Raw genomic sequence first — 17950 nt, forward strand, 5'->3', positions numbered from 1 at the left:
TCCTGTTTCTTTATATGCCTTGTGATTTTGTTGTTGTTTTTGCTGAACACTGGACATTTAAATCTAATAATAGCATAACTCTGGAAATCAGATTCTCCCCCTTCCCCAGCGTTTACTGGTTTGTTATTTATTTTTACTGTTGTAGGCTCTTTGCCAGGGATCAGCTGGAGATGTAAACTTCAGTTTTTCTCAGGTTTTTTCTGAGCCCTTCCCTGGATGTGCACAGTCACTTTTCAATTTTCTCATACATACAATTGTTTTTGAGTGTCCTACTCTTTAATGTCTGGCTCCTGAGAGGTGGAAGGCAAAAATGAAGCAGGGAGAGGCTGCCATCCAGAGAGGGAGGCGCAGCGACAGTGGCTGCCCCCCCTTTGTCTGCACCCTAGTCAGAAGCAGCCGTCGGCGATGAGGCGTCGAGCCCTGACGTTCAGAGGACAGGATCCTCTTTGCCCAGAAGCAGCCGTCGGCAATGAGGCGTCGAGCCCTGACGTTCAGAGGACAGGATCCTCTTTGCCCACGCTGCTCCTGCAAGCTGCCCCAAGAACACGTGTACGCCCTGCCCTGGGGCTGGGCTGGGACACAGGAACCTGCAACTGCCCTGCCCTGGGGCTGGGCTGGGACACAGGAACCTGCACCTGTACGACGAGCTACAACTGTTTACTACGGCTTCCCCTGGAAACTGTAAGCCTTCAGGAGAGTAGAGTTCCAAAATAGTTACATCACTGGTGTTACTTTAAACATATTATTTTCTATGACTGATCCCAAGAAAATCTGAGGTATCAAACCAATAAAACCATGTAGTCAACAGTTTATAAAAATATATCTTTATTATTTCAATGTTCTTGCATGATACAGATACCTAGTCATATAAACATGGTCTTCCTGTTAAATATAAATTAAACACAAAAAACTATAAACAAATCAGCAAAATTACCGGAAAATCCTTCCAAACCATGAATCCTTATTAAAAGTGTACACAAGGGCGATGAACCAGTCTTAAACTACCATACTCTGAAACTTAACTGCAGCCAAATGTAAACGTTTAAAGAAGCAATAGAGGGCAAAGTGATATGGAATAAAACTATGATGGGCTTCTCAACTCCACATCCAGTGAGCCAGGCCAGCCAAACGACTCCATCTGACATTTCAACAAAGTATCCTCTTTGTGTAAAAAAGATCAGGGCTCGTCCTCAAGCTACAGGGTAATTTCAAAGCAACCACAGAAGAGCACGGCCAGAAGACTTGGTCGTCAGGTAACTTCAGAACACGAATTCCAGATGATCCAAAGAGGAGGAAAACATCCACTCCACCCCAAAAGGCATTCCCAGAGCCCTAACTTAAAACCAGATTACTAACAATGACTACAGATCAGAACATAACCTGAAAATTCACAAAACTCACATATGCATGCACTACCTGGAAAACCCTTGCTGAACTTGAGAACAGAAAGGTTCAACCTCAAGAGAGGGTATGACATTGCGGCTAAGATACCCCAGGCGGAGCTGGCCCGACACGTTTCCCTGTAAATTCTGAGATCAGCACCCACGAGAGGCACGAGCTGCACACCTTCCTCACGCTCTTCTCTCCCAGGGGTGCACGAATGCAGGGGACTAACTGTCACAAGTCTCTCACTGCCCCCTTCAGGGCTGGAGCATTTCAAATAGCTTGTGGGATGGTGCCAAGAACTACACCAGGCCCGCATCCCACACAGAGGGCAAAGTTCAGCCCCAACAGTTTCCACTCCTTACTAGGAAACAGCTTCATGCCAGCAGTTTGGAAACGGGAGGACAGCCTGAGAACGCCATCACAGACCTGTGTCCGAGCTCCGCGGCAAGGACGGACGTCACCGCGTCCCAGGAGGCCCACCCAGACACAGTGTCCCGGGACGGGGTCAGCTGCGAGGCTCTGAGGCCATGGGGCTGCGGACCGTGGACAGGAGGTGCGACTTGTACGTCTTGCTCAGGCCTGTCATCCAGAACTTGAGCAGCTTGACGTTGTCCTCCTCGGACGCCCCGAGGATGCTCAGCAGCTTCTGTGTGTCCTCTTTGGGCCGGCTATCCACCTTGGTGAACTTAAAGAGGACCTTCACTTTGCTGCAGAAGACCAAAACCAAACACTCAGCTACCGCAGAACCGTCAGCAGAGTTCTGGTCCTGGGGCCTAAACGGCTTCAAGACCAGCAACGGCTCGGCAGGCACAGCGGGAACTGAGACAGGAGAGGCGGCACAGCAGAGCGGCGGCTCGCGCCTACACCCAGGGTCTCCCGTTTCCCCACCGCTGCTGACGCTGGTGCAGCCAAACAGGGAGATTAAAAAGACAAATGTTCCTCCCATTCATAAAAGGGACAGGTGGCTCCTAAGCGCCATTGTACTGTCTGAAATCAGAACAGTGTTTGACTAATTAAATTTGACAGAAAATTACTAAGAAGGCGGGAGGAAATACAGTAACTTGCTTAATAAGGAGGGAACATCTGCTCCCCGACCTTCCAATTCTTAAGTTAACTCAGCATCAAAATAACTGCCTCCCTTGGAGAGCACAGAGCAGCTTGAGGCCCAGGGGTGCGGGCTCACCTGCTCCAGGGCACCCAGCCAGGTCAGCGCGTGGTGGAGCCCTGCATCTCTCGTCCACACCCCCTCCCACAGCAGCCACGGCCTCACCTCTGTCTCTGGCCACGGCTCCTGCTTCTCCTGCTGCCGGCAGCCCAGCCCTCCCCTGAAAGCACAGACTCTAGGGGCCGAGGTGGCACCCGCTTACTTCATCCACTCTTCCTTGAGGCAGACGAGGCACTGGTCGACCACGTCCACCGACAGATTCTGGTTGGTCAAAGCTGCTTCCACTTTACTCAGGATGGTGGGGCCAGCTGGGGACAAGCGGGGCACGGCGGGGGGGTCAGCACGGGGAGGGCAGGGGCGGCCTCAGCGCCCCCCAGCCCGCTCGCCGGGGGGAGAGCAGGCCCTGCTCAGCGGCGCCCACCTCGGTCTGCGGCCACAGCACTCCCACTGGTCACGACAAACTCGTGCTTGCTGAGGGACGGCTCGTCCTCACAGCCGGCCGGCTGCAGGCTGGAGCGGGCGGCCGTGTGCACTTCCACCACCACAGCAAACTCTGCGGCGACACAAGACACGCTGCCCGTCAAGTGCTCTTCACCCCGGGACAAAGCCCCTCCTTTGCAGCTCCCAATCATCTCAGATCATCTGGGGAAAACTCCAGCCGCCTGAGCTGACCACTGGCACCTAAAATCTTCGGTAGCTTGTGAAGAGTTAAGGGTTCACTTTTGACTCAGTCAAACTAATAACGCACTGTATTATATCACTACAAATTACTGTGTATACCTCCACTGGTCTAATACCAACCAGCCCTGGGAGAGTGGCCCCGCTACAACCCATTTTACAGATGGGGAAACAGACTCAGAGAAGCTAAGTGACTTGCACAAGGTCACATGGCTAGTGGTGGTAACAATATCAAGCCCATCTCTGAGACGAGAGCCTGTGTTCTGAACACTGCCTCTTGGACTCATGGCCCAGCCTGGCTGCTGAGAGGGTGACAGCTCTGTGATCAACCTTCCCACCGCTCTCACGGATGTGCCTGGAGGAGGCCTAGACGTGCCAGATGCGGGGATGTGCACCCACAAAGGGATGTACTGACTCCCGACCCCCCCAGACCAAGAATGAGGGATGTCGATCAGCTTCCTGGCTCTGTCTAGAGCAGTAAGCTTGTCAGTCAGTCCTGAGGGCGGAGGGGGGCAGAGCAAGGGCCACGGAGCTGATGAGCACCGGGGATGGATTTCAGGCAGATGAACACAGGAGAACAGAGAGGAAGGAAGACCACGAGGCGGAGGCTCAGTCCAGCGCCCCCTGAGCTGCCCCAGGGCCCAGGGCTGGGACCTGCCCCACAGAGAGCCACACCCCAGTGAGCAGCCCAGCCCAACCCTCACCCATCTTCAAGACAGACACTAGAAGCCAACGCCACAGGGAAAGCTGGTTCTGCAACGTGGGTCTTCCCGCCTGAGGCCAGCAGGCATCGTCCTCAAACCCACAGCTGAGGTCCAGTCACGTGGTTTCACTTCTGAGCCCTGACATGCAGGGGCTCAGCCCGGACCGACGCGCGGCACGTACCTGAGGCCAGCACGTGGGGAGGGATCTGCACGTGGGGGCCGAGCCCCAGGAAGTTGCAGCGGTAGGCCTCCTCGTACTGGCTGCTGTAAGGGATGACGCGCACACAGCCCACGGGCAGCATGGTCTGAAGGACGGAACAACCCAGAGCTGAGCGCTGTCCGACCCGAGTCCCTCACCCACACCCCACGAGCCCCCTGCAGCTCGGTCCAGAGCCCTCGCATCCCGGCCCGCTCTGCAGGGTTAACTCTTCCATCATTCTCCGACTTCACAGACGTTCATCTCTTCCCTCACCCACCAAAGGGATTCTAAGTTGTCTGAGAGATTGTTTCGTCTTGTACCTTCACGGGCCCAGGCAGACGGCTGGCATGCACACACGCTTAGAGCCGGACCTGGGCCTCGGCACCCCCTACACCTGTGGGACGGAGACAGCACGCCACACGTGCACTCCAGCCAGCCCGTCGATCAGGCTCTGTGCAGAGGACCACGTGGGGACCCAGGCCCGCCTCTGTGGCACAGGTGGCTTCTCAAAGGGATGCGGGGCTTGGGGAAGGGCGGATGGGAGAGCGATCAGTCTGTCAGGACAGCACAGAGTCCTCGCTCGAAATGAAAGCCAAAAATGACTACCTTTTTTCTTGGCCGCGCTGCGCAGCCTGTGGAATCTTAGTTCCCTGACCAGGGACAGAACCTGGGCCCTCGGCAGTGAAAGCGCAGATGCATACCATTTTTAACAGTGGAGGAAAGCACAGGTCTTAGACTCAGGCGTGAACCTCTGCAACGAGGCTCTGGCACATCTTAACAGGTTTTCTAAAAGCCCACTGGGCCAATACCGTCCTGCCACAAAACACAAAGGAACGCAGGTCCTCTCACCCGAAGAACTTCAAAGGCTGAATGGACAAGGTCTGCGTCTCTACTTTTCCAGATCACCTGGTTCCCCATGAGGACGTGCCAGGCCAGTGTGCGGAAAGATGGGGCACCCAGGACCTGAAAAACACGGTGCACTGCTTTCTGTCCAGAGGAAGTTATTTGTGTGTTCGTCTAGAAACTTTCTCCGTAGAGTGAAGGAAGACAGGCAGGAGAGCGGAAGTCACCTATCTTCTCGGGGAGGCTGGGTGACGTGCCCGAAACCAGGAGGAGGGATGGCCCTGTGCTCACACCTGAAGGTCCGACCCCAGGGCTCTTGTACACTTCAAGATCTTTTCCCCAATTCTATTTTTAAAGATTTGAAGCAGATAAAGTATTAGCTTTTTGCAACACGTACCCTCTCTCTCTACACCCTTAACTTTGGCCTAACCACTTGAGAGAGAGCCAGGGTTGTGAGTCTTCAGCACCGAGGGAGAGCTCGGTCCAGATGCCGGCAGCCCAGGGCCGCCCGCTGAGTGGACCCCCGTCCGGAGCCCCGGCTCTAACCATGTCCTCTGGGCTGTGAGTCTCTCAATCTAGGGCTTGTGACTTCCTCATCTGTCCTGTTTTTATCCTGCTTTAATCAATTCCAATTAACTCCGCGGCACTGACATTTTAGAAGAGCTCAGCCTGTTGTCTTAGGGCTTGTGAAAATGGCCAGAAAAAAAGAGGAGGCTGTGACACTGCCTTTTACCAAACCCTACCAGCCCCCAAGGACTCCCACCTCCGGTGGAATTCAAGATCCCCTCCAGCTGTAATCCACATTAGCTGTAACCCACTGTAATCAACAAGGACTGCGGCCAAATCAAGGACGATTTAAATGAATGGTTTTCACCCCAAAGCCCCACAGAACACCTGCTGGTAAACCAGGCTTTACTTCATTTTCCAAAGTAAAAATAACTGTTTTCTGATAGAATTCATGCTCAATGTAAAAGTAAACAGAGAGAGGGTCTACGAAAGGCCAGCCTGCTTCGTGATCTAGCGATCACTCCCGCTGCCCTCCCGTGCGGCGAGCAGCCCCGCCCCCGCCCCGCCCCCCCGCGGTGCAGGCTCCCGCGGATGCAACTCCTAGGGTCGCACGTTCAGCTTGTTTCCAGTTCTTTGTAAGAAAGGCCACCGTTTTCAATTTGCAAAGCATCTACGCTGTGTGCAAACCAACAATGCTGTTCAATTCCTTTAGAAGGTTCCAGAATGACAAGATTAGAGAACCATGAGAAGCCAACCGTTGGGCCTTTCTTTAGAGAAACCCCCTGCATCCTCACTGAGCCTGGGGCTAAGACACCCCAGATGCCCCCTGTCATCTTCAGCCACCCACCAAGAAGGTTCCTGGTCACCCCTGAACACAACAGACCCAAAGGAAAAGGCGTGCTGGATGGAGATGAGCCAGAAGGAGAGGACGGGGCCCTTGTCCTGAGTTTCTGATCCGGGCTCTACCTCTCTACCGCCTACCTGCCTCATGTGCCGAAGGGATTTAAAGACAGAGAGCTTTCGGGGCTGCCAGTTTCCACAGTCTGAGAGCAAGGACGAATCCGCTGGGCACTTGGTCGGCTCCCGCCCCTCGGCCCCCTCTTTCTCCTCCTCTCCAGCCTCAGAGCTGCCCCAGCTTTCCGATTCCTCTTCCAAGTCTGCAAGACAGACAACAAATTCAGTTACGAAATGTGCGTCCCTAGATTCCTTCGCTCTCTGGATGCAAGTCTTTGCACACGATCACTTCAGCCCAAGGCATCTCGTGGTTAAACCGGCCAGAAGGCTACTGATTTCTGGTTCGGACCAGCTGTCTACACTACCTGCTGCCACTGGAGTCCTGGGGTGGGCCAGGAGTGTTCAGTCTGCTATGTTCTGTCCACTGCCGGTTGGAAAAGTCAAGTCAGCGCTAAGGACGCTAACAGTGTGTGGGCGCTCCCCTAAAGATGTCCACACATTCTGTCCTTTAATCCTCTCGCCTGCCCTGGGTCAGTACTGCTCTCCCCGTCTTACAGAAAGGAATATCTGCTATCTGAATTCATCGTCACGACAACCCCAGGAATGCAGCATCCTCACTGCACAGCTCGAGTGAAGGGGCCTTGCTGTGCGCACAGGACACACACATCTTGGAGCCCGGAGCTGAAGGCAGGTCTGTACAGGCTGCAGCGTGTGCTCTGAACCCCTATGCTCACCCTGTGACCAAAATACGACCCAAGACGAGACAGTGAGCACTGCACGCCTGCACTCCTCTCCCCCGACACACTCGGCTCTCCATGCAAATAAATCTCACCAGCAGACTGCCCTTGCCACCGTCACTAACCTAGAAACGTGTCATCGCTCCGATAAATGGTTCCGGGCCGACCGTACTGTGAGGGCGCGGAAGTGGACCGCGCTTCTGTCTTCTCCGAGCGAGCCCTGCCCTTGATGAACCCGCCCACCCTCCCCTTCGCAGGGAAGCCTGCTCAGGTGCAGGTCACCGGACGACAGGAACAAGTTCCAAACAGCTCCAGCTTGTTCAGGTCAATCGTTTGCAAAAAGAAGCACGTTGTAACAGAGGACACACAAGACGCATCATGAGTCTCGTTCACCCCGCCCCACATTTGAGATCCTGGACCTATGTCACTGAAAATCCAACCATCTCCAAAAGAAAAGCAGACTCCCAGACAACCCTGGGCAGTTACGTAGAACACCCAGATGTGGAGACCTGATTGCAAACCTGGGGAGGGCCGCCCAGTTACCAGGAGGCTTGGGAACCACCGCCCTGATGAAAACCTCGGGTCCAACTAAAGGACACCATTTTACTGTTGAAGAGCAGAGAGTAGGTCCCCATCCAGACAGGCCGAGTAAGTGCTTCTTGTACGATAGGGACACAAAAGCCTCACTCAACCCACCTCTCCAGAGCAACAGCCCCGGGGATGGTCCTTCCCAACCTGCCCGGACAGACTCTTACACGTGACTGTCAGGGAAGATGAGGCAGGAAATCACAATAAAACCACGAAGAGCAAAGGGCGAGCTTTTGTAGACACGGCTCCTGGGGCCCCCTCCACCAGCTCTCTCTGCTGGGATGGAGGAGAGGGGAGCTAAGCACGGGCCGACCCCAGGCCACCGCCGGCAGAGGCTCCCAGCACAGGCACCTCCCAGCTCACCCGCCAGCTGCTCCATCTGGACCAAGGTGTCCTCAGTGGGCGCGCCTTCCAGGAGCTTCTCGGTCAGCCGGCTGCCGCACGCCTTCAGGAGCCTGGGAAACACAGTGCCACCTATGCAGTGTTCTCGCCAAAAGGAAAACTAGACCCGAAGCCAATCAACCCTCCTGGGCTAACGACTGGTTAACAGAAAACATGGGCATAAAAGAACAAGCTGAGTACCACCACGAGGATTCGATCAGCCACAGGGGTTCCTACAGGACGCACAGCCCAGGCCTCTAACAAAAGGCAGGGAGGTTGGGGCAGAGGCGCACGAGGCGCTGCTCTAGACTAAGAGGCCTGGCACGATCCGCGCCTGTGTGGTGGTGCGCTGGTCCCAATGCCAGAGTCAACTCGGAGGCAAAGCAGGAAACGTGAACATGGACTGGGCTGTATGATGCTGAGCAATGAGTCCATTCTGTTGCATGTGATAATGGGTTTCTGGTTGAAGTGGTACAACTAAGATTTGCTTTAAAAAACATTCCAGAAAAAAAAAAGTGAAGGACAGATGAAAAAGCAGTGAGAGGTCGCTAACTGCTGAAGTAGGAGGGGGTGAAGTTCCTTGTAGTATTATACTTTGGGTCTGTCTGAAATTTTCCCAAATTAAAATAATTCCTAGGGGCTTCCCTGGTGGTGCAGTGGTTGAGACTCCGCCTGCCGATGCAGGGGACACGGGTTCGTGCCATGGTCTGGGAGGATCCCGCATGCCGCAGAGCAGCTGGGCCCGTGAGCCATGGCCACTGGGCCTGCGCGTCCGGAGCCTGTGCTCCGCAACGGGAGAGGCCACAACAGTGAGAGGCCCGTGTAACGCAAAATAATAATAATTTCTAAAAGATAAGAGGAACTGTCTGCCGGGTGGGGTAGACAAATATTTTTCTCTTTAGTTTGCAGGTTCTCAGAGGCTGCACTCAAGGATCACATGTGAGGAACGTCACCCACACCAGGACCTGATTTAGGTGATGCTGCACAGGAATGAGAATCTGGGGAGTCTTTGGAAGGAACATATCCTGCAGTGGGAGGAAGAGAAACAACCTGTGGCCGGAGGACAGACTGTGGTGGTTTCTAAGTATGTCCAGAAATCTGTCGGTACTCCTCCCTTCCAACGGCGGGGCCTGGTCCTCCCCTCCCGCCTAGGCTGAGCTACTTCTAACAACCAGGTGCAGGCAGGACCCGTGTGCTGCTGAGGCTGGGTCGTGAGAGCCAGCAGAGCCCGCCTCGCTCTCCCTGGATCACCCGCATGACCGTGGCGAGCAGAGGCCTCCCGCCCACGGCCAGACCGACCTGCCAGCCCCGAGGGAGCCCAGCCTTCACACGACAGCAGCTCCGCCTAAGGACCAGGGCCAGAACGGCCCAGCTCAGCCCCTGTCTGAGTCCTGACTCACAAGTGCTGTGCGAGACAAGTACTCACTGCTGCTCACAAAAAGGGAGACCACTGGTCTTGGTCTAGGAACTTCACCTTCAAATTATGGCTGGGAAGGGAGCTCCACCTTAACGCGACTTCCACGCACTCAGAGGCGAGAAGGACTGAACCCAGTTCAGGACTCACGCGTCACAGCACAGGCCTGTCAGCAACTGTCCCCCCCAAGCTGGGCACAGTCCGGCCAACGCCCCAGCGGCCACGAGAAGACCGAGTCTGGTTACCAGGCGAAGGAGGTGTGCAGGCACGCCCACAAGCTGTCATCGTTCGTCAAGGACGTCAGCGAGCGGGCAGCGTTGCCGTTCCTTTGGTGCAGGAACGGCGTGAAAGCAGTGTTCATCCTCTGGGCACGCTGTGGGCATCCAAACTGCTCCGCCTCAAACACCTGACACACAAGGGGAAGGGGAAAGACCCTTAACGACAAAAGCAGCCAGCAGCCCAGGCCCCAGTCTGCTCTCTGGGCCAAGAGCAAAGAAGGGCCCCGGGTCTCATCCCAAAGAGAACAGCTTTGTCCCCCCGCTGGATCAGAAGCCACCTGACAAGAGGCTCAGTTAGGAGTCTCTCCTGCGGCCTCCCCGACACCGACTCTTCGGCACGTGACGGGGCTCAGGGGGCATCTGCGCTTTCCAGGCACCCCCGTTTCCAGGCACGGGGGGCTTCTGCTGCTCAGACCCTGTGTGGGCGGGACACGTGACCACTTCCTGTGAGGGGGGAGAGGAGCCCGGCCTCCAGCCCCACCTGTGCACCCCAGCAGGCAACTGGGCAGCAACACCACTCCAGCCTGACCACAGCGCGCAGACCCCTGCTTGCCTGCGATGGACATAAACACGCTGCTGGGGCTTAAGCACTGTTTGTTCCCAGAGCACCACTGGCCTATCCTGGGCGGCCCTGGAGATGCAGGGCCGTGGCTGGAGATGCATGGTAGGTGCAGGTCTGTCACACCACTAGTGGACAGGCTGCTGAAATGATGGTCAGAGGAAGCAGAGACAGCGGGGATCAAACCAGGCCTCTGACTGCAGTAAAGGCAGAGCCAAGCGAGAAGCAAGACAACGACAGACTCGAGAGAGACACTGAAGCCAGCAGGACCGGCTGGCCCCGGGCCTATCGCCGCAACTCCGACTCCGCGGCGGCCAGGGGACCCCCAGGCAGGAACGCTGCCCTGCTCCTGGCCCCTCGCACACAGCCCTCCCTCCCCCCGCCCACTGCCCTGCCTCGGGGCCACCTTGAGCGCCTTGCCCTGGAGCTCGTCGATGATCCCACGGATCTTGCCCAGCAGGAAGGGCCAGGAGTTGATGAGGTAAATGCGGTCCATCATGATGGCGATGATGCTGTACCAGCGCTGGAAGCCCCGGGCCAGGCTGTCCTTGATGAAGAATGTGTGGCTGAACACAAAGCCGTGCTGCTCGTCCCCAAAAAAGATGGGGCCCTCGCGGCCGGGGCACACCTGGGACACAAGGACAGCGCTGCAGGACACCGCCCTCTGCACGCTGCAGCACTCAAACCCTCGTGCTCACTCTTCTTTCTGCGCTAATTAATCAGCATCAGTTACAGGGAGAGTGGAAAGGGCAGGGATGAGAAAGGAAAACTCTGCTCATCTCTCCGGTGACCGAACTCCCTAAAGAGAACGTTCGTTACCATGAAACCCAAGGACCAGTAGGTTCGTTAATTTTTCTTACCTTGAGTCATAAATAACTCGTATACAAGTATTACATCTACCCCAGGCTCAGATTTGCCAACATCACTCATCTGGAACATACCAGAGAACTGGCAAGTCAAAACAGCCACTGCAGAGTCCACGTAATAAAAAATCTGCATACGTTATGTGTAGGAGAGAACGTGGGTCTCGCTCACACCACACCCACTCTTACACACAACCCCACCAGACACGGTCAGCTGCCCACCGGCAGGGACACAGCCAGGCGAGCACATGGCAGCAGTGAGTGAGGACGAGCAAGTGGGGCAGTGACAGGAAGTGTGAGCGACTAGACTGTGAACTCTCTGCGACAAAGACACAGAGGCTAAGACAACTCGACAACGGCAGCCACGCGTCTTAGAAACACAGACTCACGCCTCAGTCGGCTAAGAGAGCACGTGATGAGCACTGAGGCTCTGACGTGACAGAGACGACACGAAGGTGACATCTGATGGGAGCCACACACCTACAAACACTTCACACCTTAGCAACACGTCCACGAAGAACGAATAATGAAAGCCTGGTGCTTAAAATGGTAAGTTAGCAACGAACCAGGGTGCAACGTGACTCACTCCAGGACCTGCCCGGCCGTCTCCGGGCTGCCGTCTGCCTTCCTTCCCGTAACCGACACCGAGCTTGCTCAGGGCGTGCTGGTGCGCACGTGAGCGACTCTCACAGAGGCCCCGGGTCACGGGTGCTCACCTCACAGCTCAGGCTCCGCACACAGGCCTGGCGGACGATGCTGAAGAGCTGGGGGTGGTTGGGGTGCTGGTGACTGACGTACTTGATCGAGGTCTCCTTGTCATGGCTGATGTACCCAGGATGCCCTGCTGCAAGTGACCGGCAGCCCTGCCCACGAGAAAGGGAAGAAAACCAGTTAGCCAGCAACATGCTTGCTGACTCTTATGCAAATCTCAAGCAGAAAATTCAATCTGTTTTCACATAAGAACAACCGGCTCCTAGAGTTATACTTGACTGAGGATTTCCGTGTTTCCCGAGTAGGAAAGTCAGGATGCATGCATCACAAAGGTCGTCAGAGGGCATCGAATCTACTGAACACAGAGGTCACTGGACCTCATCTACTGGCACTTATGCAGCAGGGATCCTGAAGAGCTCTGTACCCATCACCTCACCTAATCCAAGGAGCAAACCGTGAGACAGTGACCGGGAGAATCCCCACCTCACAGGAGGCAAAACTGAGGCCCGGAGCCTCCGTCCTCGATCCGGGCACGGCCACTTGGCAGGGCCTCGTGCCAAGGGAGGCTGCCACACTCTGGCACTGGCGTGGCCGCCTGAGAACACATGCTCAGACCCCCTGCCATGCGGAAGGGGCCGGACCGGCGGCCCTGGCTGCTGCCCCTCTGAAGCCACCGTCACGTTGGCGCCAATGCTGTGAGCCCCGGCGGCAGCCCCCAACCTGGGACTGCGCACAGAGGCCCCGGAGCCAGCCCCTCCCTGGGCGATGCAGGACGCCTCCCAAGGCCGTTCCAGCTCAAGGACCCGCCCCCAAGGCCCCCACCGCGCAGGCCTCCTTCCTGCCTGCCTCTCCATCACAGGCAGCGGCCGTTCACAGCAGAGGGCCCTCCCCACCTCTGCTCCCCACCCTCGATCCCTCACAGTGAATCAGTCAAGCTCGAGCTCAGCGACTGCTTCTCAGTGGAACGAGGCTAACACGGCTGGGTTGTTGTCCACCCTGTAGTGACAGGTCCAACGCCACCCTGATTTCCAGTCCCGACCCAGGGCTCCACGTGAAGAAGCAGCCTGGTGCGGGGACCTAACCTTCATCCCCCAGAGCTCACGAAGCGGGCAGGGTGCCCACGAGGAGGACGCCAGACTGACGGACGGGAGCTGAGAAGGCAGCGCGTGGACACGAGTGAGCGAGGCGAGGCCGGAAGGGCAGGCCCCACGGTGGTGGCCAGCGTCGGCTGGCCCAGGGTGGTCTGAACAAGCTAAAGCTGGGACGCAGGGAAAGGACCGGAGGGAAGGAAAGCAGCAAGCGCACACCACACGGCCCACGGCGCGCGGCCTCCGCGGAGAAGAAACGCCCCCGACGCCCCAGGAGACACTGGCCTCGCACATGTCCGACTTCTTGGGCCCCGGGCTGCTGGACTCCGCGCTGGCCCCTTCCGCCGGGCTGTGGGCGCGGAGGCGGCTGCTCATCTGGATGCCGCCCTCCTCTTCCTCAGCGTGCTCGCCCCGGCCGGGGCCGTCCCCGCTCCCCGCCCCTTGCGGAAGCGGGGCGTGCAGGACCTCTGTGCAGAAGAGCGTGCGGGGGCCGTGGAGCTCGCAGAAGTGACAGAGCGCAACGATGGCATTCATGGCGCCCTGGAGACTGTGCCAGGCCTGCTGGGGAGAGGAGGGAAATGCCATGAGCTGGCCCCAGAACCTGCCGGCTCCAGAGCCCAGTGACCTCTGCTGTCCTCAACGGGCTTCTGTCCAGCAGAGGCAGGTCACCCAGCCAGGCAGCACTGCCCAGCACCCACTCTGGGCCAGCAGTGCATCGGCGGCAGGGGACACAAAGCAGACACCGTCCCTGTCCACAAGGAGTTAGGACAAAGAGGAGGGGAAACTTAATGCGGGATCACACAGAAACCCTTCAGTCAGGATTGTGCAGGCAGGGGCACGAGGTGGGCAGATGGGGACGGACACACACACACACACACACACACACACACACACACGCACACACGCACACACACACACACACACACACACACACGCGCCCTGGGGGCATCTGTTCCATGGAAAGCAGTGGAGCGGCTCCCGTGTGCCGGGCGATGTTTCAGGTGATGTGATGCTGCCTCACGGAGCTTACCTTCCAGGAGGGCAGGGACACACGGCACACCGCTTCCTCTAGTGCGGTGACCGCATTAGGGAGACACGGACAGGGGTCCAGGACAGAGAAACACTGGAGGAGGGGGGATGTAGTTTCGGACAAAAGGACTCCCAGGTGACAGCGGAAGGAACAGAGGGCACCACGGGGGCTGAGGAGAGGCCGTGACGGGGCCTGAATGTCTGCAGAGCCGGGGGGTGAGGGCAGAAGACAAGCAAGAGGTGGATTTTAGGGACCCTTCTAGGCCATGGTAAGACCCTGAACTTTTCTTCAAAGATCAGAGAACCTTTGGTGGGTTCTGATGAGAAACACAATAAATTAGAATGTTATTTTAAAAGGTCGTTCTGGCTACTGTGCAGGAGCCAGGGCGGACGCAGGGAAGCGAGCTGGCCTGGGCCAGGGTGGGTGGGGGAAGGCGCTGAGGACCGTCAGAGCGTGAGTGTGTCCCAAATAGATATGCAGACGCTGCTCACGGGCGGACTGTAGAGCACAAAGAAGGAAGTGGGGGTCGTGGGGGATGGGAGAAGACGGCCGAGAGCAGCGCCTACTAAGCTTCCAGTGGAGATGATGATGACAGGCCACGGGAGATGGGAGTGGGGCAGCCAGGGCTGGGGGACCTAGGCCCCAGAGCTCAGACGTGGGAGGGAGGAAGAGCTGGTCAAGATGACAAAGGAGGACAGGCAGTGAGGCGAAGTCCAGTATCACGCCGGAGACCACGTGAGCAAAATCGCCCCGGAGGAGGGCAGCAGAGGGCGGGGAGGGCGTAGCGGGAACGCCGGCGCACTGCCCTCTGCGGGGAAACCTTAAAGGTGGGGCGTCTGTCCACTGGGCTCCAGCAGGTAGTGCAGAAATAGAGGCGGGACAGTGACCGCCCAGCCGACGTGACACGTGTGACACAGCAGGGCCTGGGAGCCAGGCTAAAGTGGGAACAAGTCTTCTCCAGACCACAGCATCCAAGAGCCACGTGTGGCAGCTCAGATCCGAATTGACGATGAAGAGGCCCCTTCCTGTCTCGCCAGCCACATGTGGCTCGCGGCCACCATTTTAAAAGGACAGCACAGACCGTGGGAGGGACATTTCTATCACCACAGAAAATTCTCTTGGACAGCCGTGCTCAAAAGAGTGAAGGACAATTTCAGTTACTGACGTCTGACTGTGTAGTGGACACCGGCAGGATCCACTGGAGAACGCCAGCCCCCATTACAGAATCAAAGGTCAGACATGCTCTGTGCTCACCCCCTGGTCGGCAGGCGCAGGCCTGAGCGTGGCCTGGCCAGCCAGAGGCACCTGCTTGGGACGCTGAACCCAGAGGACAGAGGCAAGGCAGCAGACAGTGTGAACACGCACAGCGGGGGCGGGGAGTCCGCGGAGCGGTTCCCGGGGAGGGGCACCCTCGCCCACCGGGCCCGGCGGGTCCCTCCACGGGCCCTCGAGAGGCCTCCCGCTGGCGGCCGCACTCGGAGCCACTTCACTACCCGCCTGCTCGCTCTGCCACCACCCGATCGATGTCTGCGGTCAACCACTCAGCTGACATGGGCCGCCCACCTGCCCGCACAGGCTAGTAGGAGCGGCAGAGGCCAACCCAAAGGAGACATCTGGGGGTCAGACAGGGGACAGGAGGGGCAGCTGGAGGTCATGGCGAGCCAGGGCACGGAGGGCTCCCGGAGGGAGCTGAGCAGTGGGACAGAAGACAGTTTAAGACAGGAGGACATTTAGCTGGAAGACCTTGAGCTCCATGGAGATTCTAACAGCAGAGGGCCAGGAGGGCAGGGCCGGTGAGGAAGGCCCTGAACGCCGCCCCCAGCCCTCCAGCGGCTCGCTCCTCGCGCGCGCAGCCTCTCCCTGCACACCCCCTGCTCAGAGAGGGCCCTCAGCAGTGCTCACACCCAGCCACCTCTCTCAGCTCCCGACACACAGTGGGCACCAAACTGACGGGGGGTAGACAAGTGAATTTAGGAGCTGCCTGGAGAGAGGACAGTTGTTGCCACAGAAAGGGGAATGCTCGTGGATGATGTCAACACGAACCTCTACACCCAGCAGGACCACACAGCCACCACCCCGCCCAGGTGACAGCCAGCAAGGCCATTTCCAAACGAGTCAGGCACTGCAACGGCGGTCAATACCTCAGCTCTAAGACCTGACGCTTTCTAGGTAAGGAAAAAAATGAGAGCCAATTCTAAGAGCAGTGGGCATGGGAAAAAAAAAAGTGCAAGCAGCTTACAGCCAATCTCAAGTGAGAACATCACACAGAGGATGTGGTTCTGAGTGGCTCAGCAGGCCACTTGCCTCGTAAGCAGCAAGCGACGGAAAGCCGATGTTGTGGTCAAAGTCTACAGCCATGCTTCATAAAGGAGCCCTTGTCATACAGATACTTATATTTATATTTAAATGTCTATATAAAACATAAGATATTTAAAAATATAAAGTCCTCATCCTTCCTGCTCTTGGTTATAAGGGGGCAGCACCCACATCATGCCCATTTAACCCTTCCGACCACAGGCCCACCCTTACATGGAAAGGAGAGAGCAGAGGTGATGTTGCTAAGCTACTTCCCGTGGGACAGGCTACTCTTACTTTGCTGTAAATGGGAAGCACTCCTGTCTGACAAGAGTTCTGACGACTGGAATCAGGGGTGCCACAGCCCAGATAAAACTTAGCTCTCCAGACCTGCGCACGCGGAAAAACGTCTGTCTCCAGCCCCGAGCAGCCAGGTGACCTCCGACAGGTCCAAATACCTCTCTCGGCACTAGCCTAAAGCTGAGCCCCACAGGCCTGGGAGGGAACTACGGCCCGTGGCACCCGAACTCGGGCAGCATGAGGCCGGGTCTCCACTCACTCTCGGATTCCAATCTCTCTCTACCGGATGCCCAACAGTCCTTCCTTTCCAACCAGCCTTCCAGAAACCAAGAGGCAAAAACCCTCCCCCGCCCCACAGGCTCAACATTACACCCTGAAAGGCAGGGTCCTGTCCACGCCCCCTCCCATCGCCGACAGTGACGTGGGCACGACCCCCTCCCGCGGTGCACCCTGGCCCGGGTCCCTCTACCCCACTGCGGTCCGCCCGAGGACCACGGAAGGTTAAGGATGCGCTGAGCCCGGCAGCTCTCGACCCGCATCACACACGCTGCAGCTCCCCGACGGCGGCCCGGCCTCGTGCAAGGGGAACAGACGTGTGACACCCGAAGGTACCGCGGCGTCGCGCCACTGTCACTCAACCACTGGTAACCGGGCGCCTCAGCATGTCCTCTCGGAGACCCGGGTCCCCCGGGCACTCCGAGGGCCCCCGCAGGGCTGCCAAGTATCCCCGCAGGGACCCAGTGCCTCCGGCCGCCGCGACCCACCCCTTCCGCAACCAGGCCGCGCCCGACCGTACCCGCCATACTGGTCGTCCCCTCAGCTCAGGGTCGCCGAACCCTGCCACCCCGCCCCTCAGCCCGGCTTCCCCGGCCGGCGGGCTCGGCCCCCCTCAACCTGGACCGCGCGGCCCGACTGACCGGACAGGCCGGGGAGCCGCCCTGGCTCCAAGCTCCAGGTCGCGTCGCGTCGCGCCGCGCCCCCCTCCTGAGTCTCCGGCCCTCCCCACCTCCTCACTCTCTCGGCCTCCCTCCGGGTCCGCGAAGTGGCTCTCCTCACCGTGTACCCTCACAGATCCGCCGCGCCCGCCTCGGGGCGCGTGACTCGGCCGGGAGGTACCACCGCCCGGGCCGAGGAGGGGGAGCGGGCTGTCCGACGCCCCCACCCCGCGAGGCGCGCGGAGCCCCACCAGACTCGCAGCCCGGGAAGACAGCACGAGCCCGGCAGCTCCAAAGTCCGGCGGAACGCTGCAACAGCGGCCCGACCCCCTCCG

General features: G+C 57.9%; 1 protein-coding gene across 6 annotated transcripts; it reads right to left on the bottom strand.

Moving 5' to 3' along the window:
- Positions 1-808: 808 nt before the first annotated feature.
- On the bottom strand, positions 809-17950 carry FLCN (folliculin). 6 transcript variants are annotated; one of them, XM_060134586.1, is made up of 12 exons: positions 17737-17950; positions 13341-13613; positions 11973-12119; positions 10800-10940; positions 9802-9962; positions 8125-8216; positions 6464-6639; positions 4982-5095; positions 4115-4238; positions 2973-3104; positions 2754-2859; positions 809-2093 (listed from the first exon to the last, which is right to left on the bottom strand). In XM_060134586.1, exons 2-12 carry the CDS (start codon positions 13587-13589, stop codon positions 1892-1894), a joined length of 1644 nt encoding a protein of 547 aa, XP_059990569.1. In that variant the 5' UTR covers positions 13590-13613; positions 17737-17950; the 3' UTR covers positions 809-1891. The 6 variants fall into 6 exon arrangements, with proteins under 6 accessions (XP_059990569.1, XP_059990565.1, XP_059990566.1 ...); XM_060134582.1 differs by having other exon boundaries at positions 10800-11021; positions 17737-17949; XM_060134583.1 differs by having other exon boundaries at positions 10800-11021; positions 13341-13616; positions 17737-17949.

Source organism: Lagenorhynchus albirostris, chromosome 20 (genome assembly GCF_949774975.1).
Source record: "Lagenorhynchus albirostris chromosome 20, mLagAlb1.1, whole genome shotgun sequence".
NCBI lineage: Eukaryota > Metazoa > Chordata > Mammalia > Artiodactyla > Delphinidae > Lagenorhynchus > Lagenorhynchus albirostris.